Source organism: Zonotrichia leucophrys, chromosome 4 (genome assembly GCF_028769735.1).
Source record: "Zonotrichia leucophrys gambelii isolate GWCS_2022_RI chromosome 4, RI_Zleu_2.0, whole genome shotgun sequence".
In the NCBI taxonomy this organism is placed as follows: domain Eukaryota; kingdom Metazoa; phylum Chordata; class Aves; order Passeriformes; family Passerellidae; genus Zonotrichia; species Zonotrichia leucophrys.
The window spans coordinates 60282698-60302913 of record NC_088173.1 but is presented as its reverse complement, the minus strand read 5'-3'; the positions used below and the strand labels follow the sequence as shown (position 1 = coordinate 60302913).

General features: G+C 40.0%; 1 protein-coding gene across 4 annotated transcripts in view; it reads left to right on the top strand.

The window, feature by feature from the left end:
• The first annotated feature begins 245 nt into the window (after positions 1 to 245).
• Positions 246 to 20216, top strand: part of CCDC149 (coiled-coil domain containing 149) — a 50517-nt gene continuing 30546 nt past the window's right edge. For 2 of the 4 annotated variants that reach the window (XM_064711894.1, XM_064711893.1), the window contains exons 1-4: positions 246 to 489; positions 8594 to 8755; positions 9287 to 9325; positions 19177 to 19284. In XM_064711894.1, coding sequence (XP_064567964.1) covers positions 442 to 489; positions 8594 to 8755; positions 9287 to 9325; positions 19177 to 19284 — 357 coding nt within the window. In that variant the 5' untranslated portion in view covers positions 246 to 441. The remainder of the gene's footprint in view (positions 490 to 8593; positions 8756 to 9286; positions 9326 to 19176; positions 19285 to 20216) is intronic. The other 2 variants (XM_064711896.1, XM_064711895.1) reach the window with 1 other exon arrangement.

Sequence of the window (20216 nt, the reverse complement as noted above, 5' to 3'; positions counted from 1 at the left end):
TGGTTGCCTTGTCCTCCCGCTGTGGTTTACAATACACACCCAACACAGGTGCTTACATAATTCTGTTACACACATGTAATACTAAAACCTCCCTGCTGCCGCTTCCCTCATGGACCAGTTCTCACAGAAGGCTGGCTGTCCAGGGCCTGGGATGGCAGCAGTGCCGAGCTGTCATGCAGGAGGCGCACGTAAGGCGAGGAGGACCCTTCTGTGGGACAGCACCCCAGACGCTCCCGCAGAGCCCTCGGCAGGTGCCGCCCGGGCCCCGTCGCTCTGCCCCGCGGCCCGGCCCCGCCGGCAGCTCGGCCGTGCCGTCCCGGCGGCGCTCGGGGGGCAGGGCGGGCCGGCAGAGGTGGCCGCAGTCCCCGCCTCTCCCGCGGCTTGCTCGGTGAAGGCCGGGCCGGGAGGAGCCGCTCGCCGGCGCCGCGGCCCGCTGGAGCCATGGGCTCCCACCGCAGCGAGAGCGACTGGCAGGGGCTGCTGAGCGAGGTGAGGCGGCGGGGGGGCCGCGGGCCGGGGCGCCGGGCAGCGAGGAGGAGCGGCGGGCGGGCCTGGCTGCTCCCCGCGCCTCGAGGAAGTGCCGGGGCCAGGGGCACAGCCGCCGGCAGGGGACCCGGCCCTTGGGCGGCTGCGGCAGCGGGCAGGGGACGCCGAGCTGTGCCGGGCACGGCTGCGCCCTGTGGCCACGTCTGGTGCCGGCCCTGCTCGGGCTGCCGCCGCGGCCCGGCGCTGCTGCGGAGCGCCGCAGGAAGGGCCTGTGAGCCGCTCCGTGTGTTAACGTGCTGGGGCTGCGGAGAGCGGCTTCAGGGCGCTGCTGCTGTAGCCGTGGCTGCTTTGGAAGCGCCGAGGATTCCCTGAGCTGCAGGGACGGCCGAGGCCTCGGGCCCGGAGGAGCAGCGCAGCCCAGCCCAGTTGCGGCACCGGCCTGGGTGACCGGGCTGCCCCTGTGCCTTGTGTGCTTACTTCACTTCAATCGCGTATGAAGGGGTTGTGAGACCCATGGTGACATTTATACTCTGGGAGAAAAGAATATAATAGCACCATGTCCATGAGCCTCAACAGGTGGAGGATTTTCCAGTTACATGAAAAGAAACTTTATTGTCCACTGCACCCCCATTAAACCATCCACAGCTTTTATAGGTACACATAACGTATGTAGGGTAAGTTAGCAAACTCAAAGCACCTTGAGGTCAGTATCATTTAAAGGAGTATTATTGAAGACATCTGTTTATTAGCCAAACTCATGAAGCAGGCTGGCATGCCGATTTTTACATTGCATTACTGCAAAACCAGTAATTTTGTACTTACAGCTAGCAGATAAAACTTCTGTGCAAATGGCATTGGCCTGAGTAAACCTGACTGAGTCTACTGTCCTACAGTATGATGCACACAGGTGAATTCCCTTGTTTTCAAGAGGGCTTTCCCTCCATTATGTTAACTGAGTGTAAGCCTAAAGCCCTGACCTGTCAAAAAGAGAAATATTTGAGTTTAGGGTGATGAACCTGTCACTGCTCTTGGTGCTTTCAGTGGGAGTTTGTATGGACCCAGATCTGTGCTAGCACAGTACATCCAGAAATGGAGACTGTCTGTGAATACAGGACTTCCAAGAACACAAAATGATCCAGGAGAAAGTGAAAAGTGCACTTTTAGTAGTATTCTGGTTGTGCAGTGCTGAATCTGACATCTCATTTATCAAATGGAGTTTTATTTGGGGTGGGGGTGATTTCAGATGGGAGGCAAATCATGAGGTGTCTTCAGAGGAAATGTTGCTGTTCCCTGCTTTAAAATGTCATTTAGAATTATTTTGGAACTTTCTTTACTTTTTATGTAGTTAAACCTAAAAACTCTATCCTAAAATTGAACACCTACTTCAGTTTAGGGGCTTCTTGATTGTAGTAAATTTTATTGACTGTGCTAAGCTGCATTCTTGTAGATACTTAAAAATACATATAATTTGTTTTTTCCAGAAAGAATTAGAGCATAGTGACTTATATTCCACCTTTCCTTCCTTTCTGTCTGTTTCCACAGCAGGCTTACAGCCTGTTGTTCTGGGTGATGTCAAGATACAGGTTTTCTTCCTTTTCCTTCCTCTTTCTTTGGCTGTTGTAATTCACTCCATGTGTTTTACCCATTAACTCCAAATCCTAATAGGTCTGTGAGAAAGTGGCTCTGACTTCTGAAGTCACTTGTGATAAGTTTTTGAATTTACCGTATCTCCCAGTGGTACAGATTTTCTCAAGGCCTCCTAGCTTCAGTGTCTGCTGGGTAATTTTTCCCCCTGTGCATTTCATAAAAATCTTGAAATGCTTACAAAGTACAAGGTAACACAGGCAAGAAAAGACATAATAGCTCTAAACAAACACTCTCCCATTGCAGATGGTAGACATTTAAAACATAAGATGGGGTTAAAAATCTTGGTGTGAAAGACCAGAAGCTGATGGATTCAGACCTGTGGTCACATACATTTTCATTTGCATAAGCCAAATCTTCCAGGTTTGAAAGGTAGGAATAATTGGAATACTTGTCAAAGCACCTGTAACTCTTAAAACTGTAGTGCTACAGGGGTTAAGAAGAGTGGTAAGGATGCATGTTTGGTCCTTATGCACAAACACTTGTACACACAGCATTTATTTTTGTAGGCTGTCTTTTCATTTTTCATTACAAAAGAAAATTTTTTGTCTGTTTTAGTATTTTTCTGTATTTATCCTTCTTTTTCCTTTTGACTATAGTTCCATTTCAGTGCCTTTTGCTCTCTTCCTTTTCACATATATTTCTCTAGTTTTATTATGCTCACCACAAACTTCTTGCTTGTTCTTTTGCCTCCATATTTATGTATTTTTCCACTTAATTTACAGCCACATGTATTTCAGGCCTAGTGTGCACCTGGTACCCTGAACAATCTTTGCACCACGTGTACCTTGAGCATTCTTTAAACTAACTGGATAGGATGACGTGGGTAGGAATACTGGGACAAAGCCAACTTAGCAAACACTGAAGGAGCATAAAAGAGTCATTCTTTCCATTGGTAATCTCCCAAACTGGATGCAGAAGAACTCACTTCAGGAGCCAGAATCCACCTTTTACCTGTTCTCTAGCTTATTTCATGTATTGGTGATGGATGTATGGAGATATATATATAAAATATATACATAGATGAAATATTAATTACTCTGTTGAGTTACCATGTGATTTTTCTTTTTGGGCTCTTGGTTTTCATCTAACATTTATGTCACTCAGTGACCCACATTTAGAGTATTTAAAAGCTGGTGTAAAGCTGTAGGGTGAAGACTTGATCAATAACTGCTGGTTTGATGCAAGAGACTGAGCTGTAGCAGGAACTTTCTTGCTGGTGGCCCAAGTCCTCCATAAACCAGATCTTCATAAATATCAAGTTACTATCCCAAGAGTACAGTCCATTCCCCATCCCTGGAGTTGTTCAAGGCCAGTTTGGATGGGAGTCTGAGCAACCTGGACTAGTTGGAGGTGTCCCTGCCCATGGCAGCAGACAGCACTAGAATTAAATCCAATGTCAAAGTGCTTCTCTTTCACTGTCACCTCCCACATGTTAGAATGTTTAGTGTATGCTGTTTACAGCTACTCACATGTGATTGTGCCTCCTACAGCTAGTTTGCAGAGATGTACTTTGTGTTTAATTTTTTTCATTCACAAGAGGCTGTTTCTTGGTTATTGACTGTGTATGGTCTTCAGCAGCACAGAGGGAGTTGATATGCTTCTCTCTTGAGCTCCCTTGCCTAGTAATTTTGGATTTACCAAACTGTTGAGCAGGTACCTAGCCTGCTTGTAATTGGCAGAGCACACCTTTCCCATTGGTTCCACAATTTTTTATGTGGGCAAGAGAGAAGAGGAAGGAAAACTGGTGAGACTTTCATGTTTGTATTCTCTCTGTAACATTCTGTCATGTTTCCTTCTCAAACAAAGCATGAAATGTAATTTGCCAAACCTCGATGAGGTTTTGGTGCCACTAGTTTAACAGCTTTACTTAATGTGCACAAACACCGGGGCTGTAGGGAAGAACAAAGTGGAGCAGATACTCTAAGCTCTCTGCTTGGTTGGGTTGGCATTGTAATGCCTTTGACATTTGGAAAATGAAATGAAAATACTAAAAGAGCTGGCATTGTGATTTACTGTGCTCCAAAATTCTCTGGAGCTGTGGGAGGGTGCTGTGAAGACCTGCATGCTGGACTTTTGGGCAACAAAACAAGTGTTTGCTTTTCATGTCTCCATGTTTCAGGTTGGACTAAGAGACCTGCAGGGATGTTGTGAAACTAACAGAGAAATTAATAATGTTTGATGCACAGCATACAAAACTTCTGAGGGCTGGGCCACATCACACAGTAGTGTTAACTGCCAAATTGTGGTATTCCTGAATGGCTGGTGAAGATGATGTGGGGTAGCATTGCCATCAAGACAAGACGTGGTGTTCTGAGGAGCTGCTTGTATCACTTGTGCCATCAGGGAATGATACCAGCCTGCTTTGTGTTTCAGCAGCCGGGAGGCAGCCAGGCAAGCTAGAGCTGGGCTGCAGGAAAAGCAGAGTTGATACGATGGGATAAAACCAAGGTCACTGCATTATTTCAGGTTTTATCAGAGATAAATTGCATCAGGAAGTGAATGGCAATCAAATGGCCAGTAATTTCTCTAGGTCTGAGTGCTTGTCTCTTTCAGATAAGTTAACAGTTTAATCTGAAGTCAAGGGGAGCAACATACAGAAACACAGTCAACAAACATCCCAAACAGTGAAATTGCAGTGCATTTTGGGACCCTTCGGTTTCTACAACAGAATTTTCTCCAAGACTACAGTCAGGAGAAATTTGATAAAACTTAGGGCAGTTTGGTAGCAGTTGGATCTCTTGTTAAAGATGGTGAGTAGACTTTCTCAGAGAGCATGGTAGATTGTAGGTTTCAAGGCCCAATGTAATGTTGTAGCCTTGAGGACCCAAGGCCCTCAAGTGTCAAGAGAAGACAGAATATGATCCACACTGATTCCAAAGCATAGGCTAGAGATAGTATCTCTGCTTCTACTCTCAGAAAATTAGATGTTTTCCATGACATTAATTGTCATTAAATACCAAAATATAGGCCAGTAATTTGTACAATTTTTTTTTAAAAGTCTGATAGCAATTCAATGTGTTTGTTGGTTTAAAAAAAGAAAGTCTAAAACCTTGACCGTGTCCCAGCTTCATCAGATTATTAGACCATGTCTACAGCGTCATTAATGAGATCTACCCAGATTTGTGACTAAAAATAGCCATGGACAAATAGTAAGTGTTCGATGTAGAGGGTCACCTTGCAGCAGTTACACTCTCCTGTAATGTCAGTCTCTTTTTACTCAATTTCACTAAAGTAGTCATCTGGCTGTAAAGCAGTTCAGACAGTAATGTAGGATGTCATATATATCCCTTTAATTATTATGTTCTTCCTTGTAGCAATTATAATTTACTTTATTGCAGATAACAGCACATTGGTAGATAAAAGCCACTAGACAGATATGAAAAGTTGTACATTGTAACTTTTAGATTGAATGTATAGCAGCTGGTTCTCATTTAACTTGGTTTTTTGAATTCATAGATTATTTTCTACCAATAATTAAAAAGAAACAAAATACAGTAAGAATATTTCATAGTAAGTATGGTGCATAACAGAATTCACTTCTTTGTCTCACTGATAAACAACACCTGAGATGTGGGCTTTCCTTCAGTTGCAGGGGAAGAAGTCTCTGCATGAGTAAATGCCAAAAGCCTCTACTGAATACTTTTTTTCAGACTTTTTGAGAAAATTTGCCTTATTGCTTTCATTTTTCCAAAACAACTTGTCACTCTCCTGTGTTCTTTTTGACAGCATACCAATTTTGTTGCATTTATTTGTCTATATAAGGGAAACTGCTGATGGGACTCCGTTATTTCCCTGACTAGAACCATTTCTGGTATACAGCTGTTAGGTCATTTTATGGCTATTATTGCTACACTGTTTTTTAACATTCAGAAATAAATATATTGAATAACCTCTTTGAGGTCCGTCTTTGTGAAATTTGGTTTTCCTTCAGTAATGGTAATGGCAACTGCAAACATAGCCCTGTTGAATAATCAGATTCTACAGAAATGCTCTGGCTTTATTGTTTCTTGTACCATAAGCCCATGGAAGCAAATTGTTATAACTGATTTTTTCTATTTATTTGAGAAATTCAATATGTGTAAAAGGCAAAAGTTACTTCAAAAAAATCTTTTATGTGGTCATTTTTGTTGTAAATTCCAAACAGTACATTGAGGAGAGATGCCAATGCGTCAGTATATAGTTCATCCAGTTAAAACAGATTTTAAACAGGGAGGCCATCTTTATTCCTTTTCATTCAGACCCTGAACATTACTGTCCCCACAATCTGTTTATGATTCATTATCCTCAGGCTAACAGGTAATGGAGAATTCCCCAGCCCCTGCCAGTGCTGCTGTAAAAGGTGAAGCCTTCTCGTATGCTGAGTGTGTCTTTTGTAGAGGGCTGTGACTCATGGCACAAGCAAGATTTGTTTGCTGCCAGGTCTGCATTTCCTGCTGGGTGAGCCCTGGGTTTTGCAGTGTAATCCACATGCTCTGGTCCATCCTGACTCTCAGACACGGTTTCATGCAGCAGCACTTGAGGCAGGGCTTGCAGGCACCTGCAGGACTGGGGGTGTGTAAGGCACGTTTGGCTGCTTTCCACTCCCATTGTGTGCGTGGTATAGGCTGCTCCACTCCACACAGGTGTTGGCTGGATGGGCCAGTTTCATTCTTCATGGGATTCTTCCTGGTAAAGGAACAGGACAGGCTACTTGGTTCAGGGATTTGGCTGTTGGGTTGGGGGTTTTTTTAAGTGATTGCGAGGTTTGCTTTTACTCATTTTTGTTTGCAACTACTCTATCAGATTGTTAATATTTAAAAACAATTTAGCAAAGGCTTGCTTTAGAACTACTTAGACGGGATGAAAAGGGAAATAAAGAAGAGAGATTGACAAATATTTCACAAATATAAGGAAAGGCATTACTTTATCAAGTTCGAAGCAGTTTACTATAACCACTTACTGACAATATTAAAGTTTAGCTTCTCATACCTTTCAGTCCTTTATCAGGGGATTTGACATTTGTGTAAGGTATCAGTAAGGACATAAGTACATAGGTACACTTGCCTTTGTTGATGCCAAGGCATCATAATCCAGAAAATTTATGGCAGGATTTCAACTTCAGTATTGCCAGAAGTAAAATTAATCCAAGGTGGAAGTGTCCTTTTTGAGAGTTCAAATCCTTCTTGGAATTGCTTTTCTCATTTCCTTCCCACTTTTTTGCAACTAAGCATTTACCATTTTTGGAAAAGGTTGTCTGTACTAGTATACCAAACTCACTTTTTCCTTTCTCATTGATGTGAAATTGAGGTTAACAAAGTTAATTCCAAGCAAGGAATACATACAATACATACAAAGAATGATTTTTGTCCCAAACAGCAGCACTGACTTGAACAGTATGGAAGTGCTGATGTTGTTGCTTTGTGCAAGAGCCCATAATGACAAAGTATTCTTGTCAGAGGATATAATGCATCTGTAAATTGTTTTCACGACTGCTATGGTATTTGGTCTCTTGCAGACCACATTCAGAAAGTAGAGCCAGGTCATATGTCAGTATCATCAGAAATGGAAATAGACACTTTGGCATGGACAGTGACAAGTGATGGGTAATAAGAATCTGCTGATCAAACATCATGTTAAGTGAAAAAAGTTACCTGAAAGTTCTGACAGGTAGCATTGAGGATGACATACATGTTACTCTTCCTTTCAATGTGGAAAGGCAATGAGGAAGATCAGACTAATGCAGAACAGCTAAGATTTGTATATTCTGCTTTGCTTAGTACATGACCCCTTCACATGATAAGTGATGGCCGCAGGGGAAGTCTCATCTCTGCCTTCCCTCCCCTTTCAGGTGTTCTTGCATTCCTGCATTATTTCCCATTTTTTTTGCCTCAAATGAGCATGTGCCTGTAGTATCACAGCATAATTAAATTTCTTTTATCTGTAGTGTTAGGGCATCACGCTGTAATTGTTTCATAGTCAAGGCAAGTTTTGGTTCTCATTCCTGCAACCCCTTCTGCTATAACATAGCTCCATTTCAGTGTCCAGCTGGGAGGCTGGCAGTGGGGAGAAGAACAGCAGTGGGAAGTGAAGCAGGATTGAGTGGTTGCTGCCTGGAGGCTGGATACTGTGAACACAGGTAGAAAAGGGATTTTGCAAATGCTTCTTCCTTCTAGCAGCCTTGTTAGGGCTGCTGGGCAAATTGCAAGTTTCCTCTTGCTATTGCACATAAGTAAAAGAATGAGAAACTCAAACTGATAAATATTTCTAGTGGTCAGGTGAACATGTAGCCTTACAGATGGATTTCAAGCTTTCTATCTGAGATACCTTCCCCATGATTGTCCTTTATAAGTCAAGACACCTTGTGGCAGACTTTGATCTTGTGCAATCTTCCGGCTTTTCACAGAAGAACCTGAGCCTCTTGTATTCAGTACTGGCTTGGGTAGAAATGGCTTGTTACATGTGCTTTTTTTCTCTTCTGCAGTACCTGGTGTGCAAAAGGAAACTTGAAAGTAAGAAGGAGGCATTGCTCATCCTTTCCAAAGAGCTGGACACCTGTCAGCAAGAAAGAGACCAGTACAAACTGATGGCCAACCAGCTGCGGGAGCGACACCAGTCCCTGAAAAAGAAGTATCGGGAGCTGATTGTAGGTTGTTCTTTATGAGGACTGTATAACTGGGGGACAAAGGTGAACCTCAAAAAAAATTGGAAAGAAGTCCATAATGGCTGCTGTAAAAATGTTTAGGTACTTGTTTGCAGTAGTCCTGCAGTTGCACAGCCCTGATCATATTATTACTCATTTGTTCTGCAGTGATGAGGCAGTGCTTGTTATATAGGACAGAGAAACGCAGTGCATGCTCTGAGGAAATTCGTTTCAGTGATAATTCCATTTAAAAATTGACTGTGGTATTATTATTCCACAGCAACTTAATGTACCAGTATGAAAATTAATGTGACACAAATTTGTAATGAACTGCTGTTCTAGAAATGTAAACAAATCTTCAGCTTTAGAAATGTTTTTATGCTAAAGTTAGTATTGCTGGTATTAATCAGCAGTATTTAAAAAAATTTATAACATTTTAGTTAAAATACATGTTCTACAATTAGATTTGCAGAATTAATATAGTTTCTGATTTCAGAAATAACCTGGCAATAAAATATATCTGTTTATTTATAGGATGGGGATCCATCACTTCCACCTGAAAAGAGGAAACAGGTAGGAATTTATTTTCAACTGATGTTATTTATCTGCTACAAAAATATATTTGCAAAAGAATAAAGATATTAATTCAGAGATCTGGTTAAAAAGCAAGCATTTCTTAATATTAAAAAGCTCAGTCTTTAAATTGTGAAATTCTGCTTTTGTCTACACATTTCACTGTGAAATACCTGAACTATAGAATATATGGCTCTTGCTTTTGTGTTCACCTGAGACTGAAACTGGTCAGTGTACAGAGACTTGAGGTTGTTCTCCTTTCTGTTTATTCCTCCATATTGAGTCCTAAAATGGATTTGTGACTGGACTTCTCATACTTAAAAGTAAGCTGAAAATGCATTGTCTGCTTTCCATAATTGTTAATTTATTGTTGTGAGGGCTGTTTTCCATTAGGTATTCTCCCAGGCCACTTGGCTCTATGAGTTAAAGTGGTAAAACAATGATAATTGCATTTTATGATTCCCCTGAAAAACTTTTTGCCTGCTCACATGCATTTTTGTTTCTGGATATCTACATAGTGTGTCCCTGTTGCAGAATGTTGGTTGTCACATCTTAAAATTATCTTAATTTTTAGAGAAAAATTGCACCCAAAACTCAGTGTCTGGAGCAGGGAGATGAGGACAACCTAAAAGAACAAAATTGTTGCTGTAATTGCTAGTTTTGGAAGTCTTTTAACTATGTTTAAAACATGGTTATTGCATTCTTTAATGGATCAGAAGTTTTACTCATAACCCTTTCCCTGAGAGTTTGCATGTAGTTCTTGCTATTTGCTTAAAATTTTACGGCTTAGGGTTCTGGTTGCTTTAAACTAAACTTCCAGAGGCAATACAATTACTCCTTCAGGCACTTAAACAAATAGCTGCCAAGAAGTCAGTGGCTCAGTGTAGAATCATTTAACTTCCTCATTATTTAGCATAATTTATTTGCAATTCTGTTATTTCAACAGAATTCTAATAAAACTTTATGACCAGATACAAGTTTGTGCATTCTGAGTGTTGCTGAGAAATATCCAGTTGAAAGGAAAAAACCAAAGCAGTGTATGGATCATTACAGAAAGATAAGTAGGAAGGGAGATTTGCTGTCCCATAGCTCTTCTAATTAATCTTTCATCTTTCAAAACAAATAAAACTGACGCTTGTTTCTAAAATACTAGCCAAATTCAGTGTAAATTCAGAAGCTGTGATTGTATTAAGTTTTGGCAATTTGTCTTACCAGGGCAAGTGCCTTAAAAAACTTTAATAATCTACGTAGGAGTCATTTTTTTTCTTGGGGAAGTTAGGTATTCATGCTAGGTAGCAGTGAAAGAAAGAAAATGGGGTCATTGATAGATTCCCCCCAGCACAATATATCTGTTGGGTTGTGCAGTAGTAGACTGTTAGTGTATTTCTTGAGTTTTTATTTTCCTGAGAAATGTGTCTGTAGCATACAAGATGGATAACCTAGAGTAGTTAGTGTAACCTTTCTGAAGAAGAGAATAGTTTTGCTTTGAGAAATGCATCAGAGAATAATAAAAGAAAGTTATGAATATTTTTCCATTATCACCATACATACATTTCTTAGCGTTTTCTCATCTAAGAAAGAGGGAAGTTCTCTCTTGCTTTTGTGCTTCTTCCATTCCCTTTTTTCCTGGAATCCTAGATGCCTGCTTGGAGAAGTTTGTGACCTCAGTCACTTTATGAAAGGAGACCCTGATCCTCCAATGAATTCTACACAACACAAAAGTGCATACTGTTTTCATGGTCAGAAATAAGATGAAAACACTATATACTTAACAGTTTGCTATCTGTTGCATTGGTTTGCCACAACTGAGAAATTACTGTTTATTATTGAAATTCCAGTCTAGAACCTTAAATGTCATAGGTGGGTTGGAATTGCTACTGTCTTCTCCTTCTTATCTTCATTTTTCCCCTTTGTTATCAATTATGTTTAGTGACTGTTTAAAATGTTGTGTTTTCCACCATGCCTTCTCATCCTGTTTTCCAGCACAGAATTTTCATGGTTTTTATGGAAATATCATGTAACCAGGCATTTTCTGTCAGCAAGCAGCTAACTCAAAATCTGATTTTGTAAAATTGTTATTTAAAGGTATCTTAACATGCAGTGCTCTGTAGTGTTTTCCTGCTCAAAGCTGTGTTTGCATCTCGGATCTATTCCAAACAAAACAATTCTATGATACTATGATGATTCTATCCAAAGATTGCTCTGTGTATGTCACATTCTGCCAACCAGCAGAAGCAGAAAATGAGAGACAGTGCTAGGGAAATCTCTATTTCTACTGTAGATGTTTCACAATTAGTTGTTCACAGCTTGAGAGCTGTCAGTATTTTCCTGACCCCTCATGCCTATGTGGTTGAAGGTAGTTTTATAATGTCTTATGGTGTCAGGTGTAGAGTAATTTTTGGATAAGTAACAGAGGGATGAAATGTTTCAGGACAGTACTAATTAGGAAGAGTGTGTTTTATGTTAAAATCAGTTTAAACATGTTTGTAATGGTTTAATCCCAGCCAGCAGCCAAGGCCCATGCAGCCCCTCACTGCCTCACCAGGGTGATCAAAAAGAGGCTCAGAAGGGTAAAAGCTACAGAACTTGTGGGTCAAGATAAAGACAGTTTTATAGGAAAAGCTAAAAGCTGCTAACACAAGCAAAGCAAAACAAAACAAGGAATTCTTTCATGACTTCCATGGGCAGGCATGGTGTTCACCCATCGCTGGGAGAGCAGGGCCCTTTCAAGCATAATGAATACTTGGGAAGACAAATGCCATCACTCCAAACACCCCCCTCCAGCCCCCTTTCCTCTTTCTTCCCCCCACTTTATACGCTGAGCATGATGTCACATGGTCTGGCCATGGTCCCTTTGGTCAGTTTGGGTCACCTGTCCTGGCTGTGTCTCCTCCCAGCCTCCCATGCACCCCCCGCTTCCTTGCCAGCACAGCAGTACAAAAAGCAGAAAAGGCCTTGGCTCTGTGTAAATCCTGCTCAGCAAGAACAAAAGCATCTCCATATTATCAGCCCCGTGTTCAGCTCAAATTTAAAGCATAGCCCCATATCAGCCACTGTGAAGAAAATTAAGTCTACTCCAGCTGAAGCCAGCACAATGGTAAACACTCCCCGTTTTGAAAGACATGTTAAAATATTTCTCTGTATACATAGCATCTGCTGAGCATCCTATATAAATAGAAATTCTACCATTCTGCAGTTCTGCAGTGGTATGTATTTATATGCATTATCTGTGATACAGGACATTTTAATGGAAATTTACTAGGTATCTGTTGGCCAGTCTTGCTGCACTCTTTTTACAACTTAAAGAAAAAAACGTAGATTGGATTTCTAGCTTAATATATACTGCTTGTTATTTTCAACTACATTGCTGAAATTTTCAGTATAGCTTCAGTTTGGGAGAAGCTTTGCATTAAAATAACAAATCAGTGAATCCTTCAACCTTCTATATGAAATGGAAGTTCTTTTAATGCAAATGAGATCCTTTGAATAAACAAAGATAAAGTAAAATGCATGGTTAGGAAAACAACTGTGTGGGGTCACAGTCCTAAATATGCTTTCCTTAATTTGGTCTCAGTGACATCACTCAGTTGGATATAGCGGGTTTGCACTGGGGTTGTGTGTCACGAGTAAAGTTGCAATGCATATGCCACTGGGGAGGTCTTAGTGTATATTTTAAGTGTATCAGGAATCAAATTTTTAAAGTATATAAGGAATCAAATTCAATGGAACTGAACGCTGCGAGACCACAGAAGAGTTAAAGTGGGAAGACAGCTCTTGAGGTCAACCAGTCCAATCTTCTTGCTCAAACACAACCACCTAGAGCAGGTTGCCCATTTCAGTATGGTTTTGATTCTCTGTGACTCCACAGCCTCTCTGGGCAACCTGTTCCAGTGTTTGAGTGCTCTCACAGAAAAAAGGGTGAGGGGGCAAGACCCTTCCTCACCTTCTTGCTGTCCTTTCTAAGGAGCCTGTATCCCTTCATTACTGCACTCCAGTTGTGTGAGCTATCCCACTGATTCTGCATGATCGCAGAGTCTGTAACCCTGTAACTGCACACAGTGTTCGAACTCCTTTATTCCCTCTGCTGCATGTGTTAGAGATCTTGGAGGGGCATCAGAGTGTGCTAGTTCTGTGGTACAGTCTTAGAGCTTTCCTACAGGTTTGTTCTATGGTAGTCTCCTTCTGTACATGCCTGTGGTAAAAGGAATTGCACTTTAGCTCAGTTGCTTTGTGAGTTGCTAAGTCCTTTCTCTTCCCATTATCCCAGTCTCTTGCCTTGCCCACCCTATCCTAAGCTTCCTTATTCCCTCCCACATAATTTCAAGAGTAAAGTTCTCAAGCCTACTGGCAAAGGTACTTTTGCCTCATGTAGTCAAATGGATCCTGTGTCTCCCAAGCAGCTGCTGAACCTTAGAGAGGATCCCATGGTCATAGAACCATATTTGAGGCTCCTAATACTGAGTCCCATAATGTAAGGGTGATGTATTCCTAGTACAGAACACAGCTTGATGGTTAATCTTCCTACCAGCCAAAAAGGCCCATCAGAGAACCTGAAGGTCACAGCTCTTAATGCTGTTACAATTATCCATGGATATCCCAAGGTGGTTCATTCAAACCAACATTCTGACTGTTTCAAGGGCCCTTGGTATCACAGCAGCATGGTACCCACTCACTGAGATGTTGGCCAGACAGCTTGTCTCCTGCTAATGAATATGTCCATTGGCATGACTTTTTTGGGCAGGCGTAACATCAGAAAGAGCACAGGTTCCAGACAGGATTATGCTGTGACATACCACAAATGGAACCATTTTGCTCCATTTCACTTCCAGCTTCTAGCTCAATGTACTTGGCTGTCACAATTCACTTCTGAAACAAACTTCAGGGATTACCTTATGACTGTTCATGACATGATCATAAATAATGGCTAATGTGGCTATTTCTTGTAAATTAATGAATTCACTAAGTTTTGCTAGCCTTGTGTTAAGGTGCAAACACTGCATTCAGAGTCCCATGAGATAAAATCTGGGGATAAAATACACTACAGGGTAAGGAATAATTTTGTATTTATCTCACAGTGGTGCTGTGAAGATTAATGTGATTTCTTAAATTTGTGATCAGTCACACCCATCAAGTGTGCTGAATGTTTCATCAAACCTTTTTCTGTCAGACCTATAATTCAGTGTTCTTCTTTGTTTGAGGGTGTGGCTGGAACAAACGTAAAAGACTGTAAATTGCAGTACAGGAATGTTTGTATTTAAATACTTTTAAACTGTAAAGGTATGTTGGAAGTTTCCCCCTCTTCCCCCTTCCCATGTTACTTTTTCAGGGAGTACCCTAAAGGCAAAAAGTTAAATTTTTTTATTCCCTTTTTTAAGTGTTGGATAAGATTTATGTGCAAAAGAATTGAGAGCTGTATTAAAGACCGTTACTATCCATCATTTTTAAAGTGCAGTGAAGAAAACTAACACTGTGTGTATGTGTAGCTAGATTTGCCAAATGATTAAAGGAGCCAAACTCCAGTGCAGTGCATAATGTCAGGGATGACTATTTGGAGTTACTGTTTTTTCTCATCAGGCCATTGGTCACTAGTGAGCAGAGGTCAGTTGCTGCCTGACAGGTATTTACTGGCTTATGTTAATAAGTGTTTGTAGATATTTTTGTCAGCATTTTTTGACGCTCATCTGTAGCTAAAGTTCTTTTCCACCTTGTGTCCCCAAAACTGTTGTTGCAAATTTTAACAAAGCCTAAGTGGAAAATGAGGATGTCTGTAGTCTCATCCCACTGAAGCATTGACTTTCTGGTCTGTTCTGATCTATCATGCTTTTTCTTTCTTTATGTAATAAAGGTACACACTTCCCACTTGGCACTCTCAGAGCCATGTTATTCTCCTTTTTTCTTAGCTTCTGATGGGATGGTGGCTATGGTTGCATATGCATTTGGTCAGATGAAAAGGAATATGAGGACAGTGTATTATTAACACTGCAGTGGGAATTTAGACAGTGCTCACATCATGCTCCACTGAGAAGGTGGTTGGGCACTTGAACAGGTTTCTCTGGGAAGTGGCCACAGCACCAGCCTGCCAGAGTTCGGGCAGCATCTGGCCAACACTCAAAGGGTGTGCCTTCCTTCTGGGGCAGTCCTATGAGGTACTGGCAGTTGGACTTGGTGATCTTTATCAGTATGAATCCCTTCCAGCTATTCTTTGAGTCTGTGATACATGCAAGCTTCCCATAACAGATGCATATAAAACCAATAGCTTGTTGTGCTGCAGAGGCTCCAGAGAACCTGCCAGAAATGGAATGTGGCTGGAGCTCTGGAAGCTTGTCTGATACTGGCCAGCTACAGAGAGGGGGTTGAAGCAATACTTGTTATTTTGTATTAGAAACAGCTGCATTGAGAAGAGGGTAGGAGAAACAGTTTCCACTCCTGCAGACGGAAGACAAGATGAGGCAGCAGAAAGGTACCTCTGCATCTTTCCCTTCTTTATTCATGCCTCAGAAACCTCTCTTCATCAGTACTTTAGAGTTAGTTTTGTGTAGTGTGAGTAAAATAAGTAAAGTCTTTCACAGTTTCAGGAGTCTTTTAAGAAGGTTTCACCTAAAATCAAAATAAACTCTTGAAGAAATTGACTTTAGAGAAGCTGAATTTGGCTAATTTACAGGGAGTTGTTCTCTGTTACATGGGTAAATGATATGAACTTTATTGTCTGTTGAAGTAACTAATCTTGGATTTCTGAGTGAATTCTGTGTTTGTTCTATGAATATTGAAAAGAAATTGCCAAATGGAAAAATGAATTGCCATTGCTTTTGCATAAATTTCTCCACTTTCCTCAAAAAATACGTGCTTGCACGTACACTAAGGCAGTCCTCCATTGTTAGTTTTATCATCTTTCAAGCATATGGTATGTTTTTCTATTTATGCCAAAGAAATGGTACCAAGTCCAGGTATCTATCAATATATCCTCTTGGCTTGCTGTCCTTAAGCCTAATAGAGCACTTTGAAAAATCAAATGTTTCTCCATGTATCCATATTTAACCAAGAGCTTTAACAAGGTCTTGCCAAAACCTTTGAAACTTTTAACAGTCTAAATTATACATTGTATGGAACCCCTTAGCCAGGGAAATGAGTAATTGCTGGAGACTACTTCTGTGACATAGCTTGGTTGTTTCAGTTTAATAAAAGTACAATACAAGGCTTGCAGGAGGGAGCAAATCTATACTTAGCTCATTGTAATGCTCTTGGCATGGTCAAAAAAAGCTGGTTTATTTTGGTGTCTAAAAGTATTTGTTTCAAGTTTCTTCCAAAACCTCTGTCGTGAGTATAAAGGTTTTTGTCATGTTAAGTCATTTATATGACTGACAAATAAAATTCAGCACAGAATTGCAACCCCAGAGAAATGGTTTTAAAGGAAATAAATCTGAGCAGGAAGATTTAGTATAGGCATGGTAATGCCTTTCCTGCCGTTGCTGTGAGCCAGGTTTTAACTACAGACTGCTGAAATCCTGGTGTTACAGTTGTAAACACTGATTAGTGAGATTGAGTTCTTTCCAGGTGTTGAAAATACATGTGCTAGTGCAGTGTTAAGAGTTGTGCCAATTCATCATAAAAAGGAGCTTTATAAATAGAGGTATTTCAGAGAGGTTTGTGCAAATCATATTCCTTTTTACTAATGCAGGCTTTATTGAAAGTCAACTTTGTTTAAAAAAATAAAAAAATTGCATCTAAGCAGTAGCCATAGATACTTCAGTTTAAATATAATTTCCTGCAAACATGGGTTCTTTGTTTTCTTTCTTTTAAACGGCCATTAAGAAGTACTTTTCAAAACCAGTGATTGAATGTGTTCTGAAGCTCCTTGATTCATTCATCCTGTGAATGACTATTATGCTGTTTGCTTAGGAGGTAGGAAAAAGATCTGTCCACCAAAGCATACATGAGGAATCTTTCGTATTGCTTGAATGTTTGTTGTCTTGAAAATAAAATTAGAAGGAGCTTAATTTTAGTCCTGTATTGGCTATAAATTGGCTATTTATAGGGGTTCTTTTGCTATTACACTCTTTCCACAAATTATTTATTGCAGTCCTGAGGTTTGTTGGTAGTTTAAAAATGCTTTAATTTCTTCCAAAATGGTGTGAAATTTTACTTTCTTCTGAACTTTTGGTCTCAAAGCATCAGAAGTATAGAAGCTAAAAGTAGCAGTGACTTTAGGCTTCTTGCTCATCAGGTAGGATGTTGTCAGTTTCTTGAGTTATTTTTTCTGTTTAAAAGTTTGAAGCTATTACTAATTTAGACCAATTGGAATTTGGAGTTATCTTCTTCAGCAGTAATATACAAAAGTTCTACTTGATGGTAGCTTAATAGTCTAATCCTGCAAATGGTTGTATGAATGCACAGCTATATTCATGTTCATATTCACATTCATACATTCCTCTTAATAGTTCTCTTAAATGTAAAGCAGGACATGTAGAAATAGCAGTTGTTAGTGAACAAGGAGCAGGATTGCAGTAATGGCTATCAGATACCTTGTTGATTTGACAGTGTATGAGTTGTAAAGATATAATTCATGAAAACATCCTATGAGACTCAAGTGGTAGTAGAATCACTGGGTAAAAGAGTCAGATTGAAAAAGAGAGATGTCAGAATACAGAAATGGGGGAGTTGAAAGAAAAGCACAGCAGGTAGGGAATCTAAAACTAAACCTAAAATACCAAAAGAGAACTAGGAAGAGTCACTTGATGAAGTACAGTCAGTTAATGCATTGGCCTCAAATGCAGGGAGTATGTGTAAGGGTGGCTCAGAGATACTGACTGATACTTGAGGCTTTACTAAGTCATACTTGGAAGATCCAAAAATTCTTTTTAAATTTCTTTTCATATTCTTGAGCTATTTGGCAATGGATGACACACCGAGCTGTCCATAGGCAATGTCTTGAAATGTTGCACCTTAGCCACTATGATTCTAACTCTCTTAGAAAAGCTGTCACTGGTAGGCTTTTCCTGTGTTGAGTCAATGTTTGTGTATTCATGAGATGTTTTGAGGGTAAAAATGGAATAAATTTACCTGTACTATTTGCTCATTTTCAGGTAGCATATATAGGAAAAGAGCAGATTGCATTTATTTTTTGGTTAGTGATCAAACTGCTGTAATTAAATTGTAAGATCATAAACCAGACAGCTTGCCCTGCTAACTTAGTAGGTTAATGTGAATGACTGCTTTTAACTTGGATTATTGGGTGGGGAGCAGTGGTTGGGTTTTAAACTCCAGCTTTCACCTCTCTTTTTCCAGAATCTAGGTGGTACCTAACAACAAAAATCAGGTCATATTTGAAGTTTTGCAGTAGTAGGTATCCATGGTATAGCTCCATACAGGGTCAGGGACTTTGGCTGACAGCCTCTTTACTGGCTGGAAATCTGCTCTAGATGCTATTAAGGACTTTCATTGTATCATAATTCTTTCTCAGCTGTGCCTTTTGTCTAATTATATGCAAGTTTAAAACTATTATTTTGGCAGCTTTGTATAAATATTGTCACAGTATTCTGAATTTAATTCTTCCCACCAGCCACGATACTGGAACCAGCATAGAGGTTTTCCCTTTGTCTCATTTGGGGTTTGTGTGCTGTTCTGGGAGTCTGTATGCACTCATGCTGTATGTATTTTCTGCTATATAGAAAGATAAAGGAACCCAGGTGACTTTTCTTGTTATCTCTCTAATGAAGCATGAAGTCTGGGTACCACCAACAATAAAAGTAAAGATTGTTGGCAGATAAGGAGTAATTCAAGGGTTTCTTTTCAAGCACTACTTACACTTCTCTCCGCAGACACTGACTTCTGACTGATGTTTATTCTTTTTCTAGGCAAATCTTGCTCAACTACTGAGTGAGGCTCAAGATCGAAATAAACATCTTGGAGAAGAGATTGGAGAGCTTCAGCAGAGACTGGGAGAAGTACAAGGGGACAATAAGGTATTACAAACTGCCAGTAAATGGCATGGAATGTGTTAACTGGGCTAGAGTTTTGCATTTACTTCTTAGGAAAACAAATAAAATAATGGGTTACAGAACTTCTAGAATACTTTTATAATACAAGAGAGCTTAGATCAGTGTAACTACAGAAGCTGTAAAGGACACCAGTAAGTGCATCTTACTGTGTATTTTTGTATGTTGCTTTTGCTCTGTTGTCCTTAACACGATGTATTTTGTATTTAGCCTTGCTTTAATGCTTTCTATGTTCCTTTCTTTTTTGGGAAAAAAAACCCCTGAATTTTATTATTGGTCTTTCCTCTTACAAAAAAGTACAGATAAGCATGTGTTCTACATGTGATAATTTCCAGGTTTTTGTACTGAACTGCAAAATTTTAGTAGATGCCGAAGGAGCGTAATTTTTCTCTTAAAAAAATCTGGAGTAGTTGATCAGAAACATGTATAGTGAGCTTTCTATTAAGCCCTCATCCCATTACCCTTACATAACCAATTTATTTCATTGCTAAATTTAGCAAGTTATATGGAACATTGCTCAAAATGTGCCATTTGGTATTAATCAAACTCCTGTTGTCTCCATTAATTGAAATATTTAAAGTCAAGCCAAATGTGTGTAACATTCACAGCTGGAGCTTTATGCAAAAGTACATTCAGAGATCAAACTAGTGAGAAGTTGAATTGGAGAGTCAAGGTGGTTAACAAAGTAAAAAATTGAAACAAATGATAGCTTCCCTCCCTCAACTACCATTTTAAATTTATGGCATTTTAAAATTTAAATAAAAATTACGTCTTTTAATTATTCAGATGGAATTTGTCTTTTTCCATTTAAGTTTATTTTATTTATTTTAAACATATATTCTGATAATGCAAATTTTTTCACTGTTTGTCACAAAGACCTCTCTTCCAGGTCTTCATAG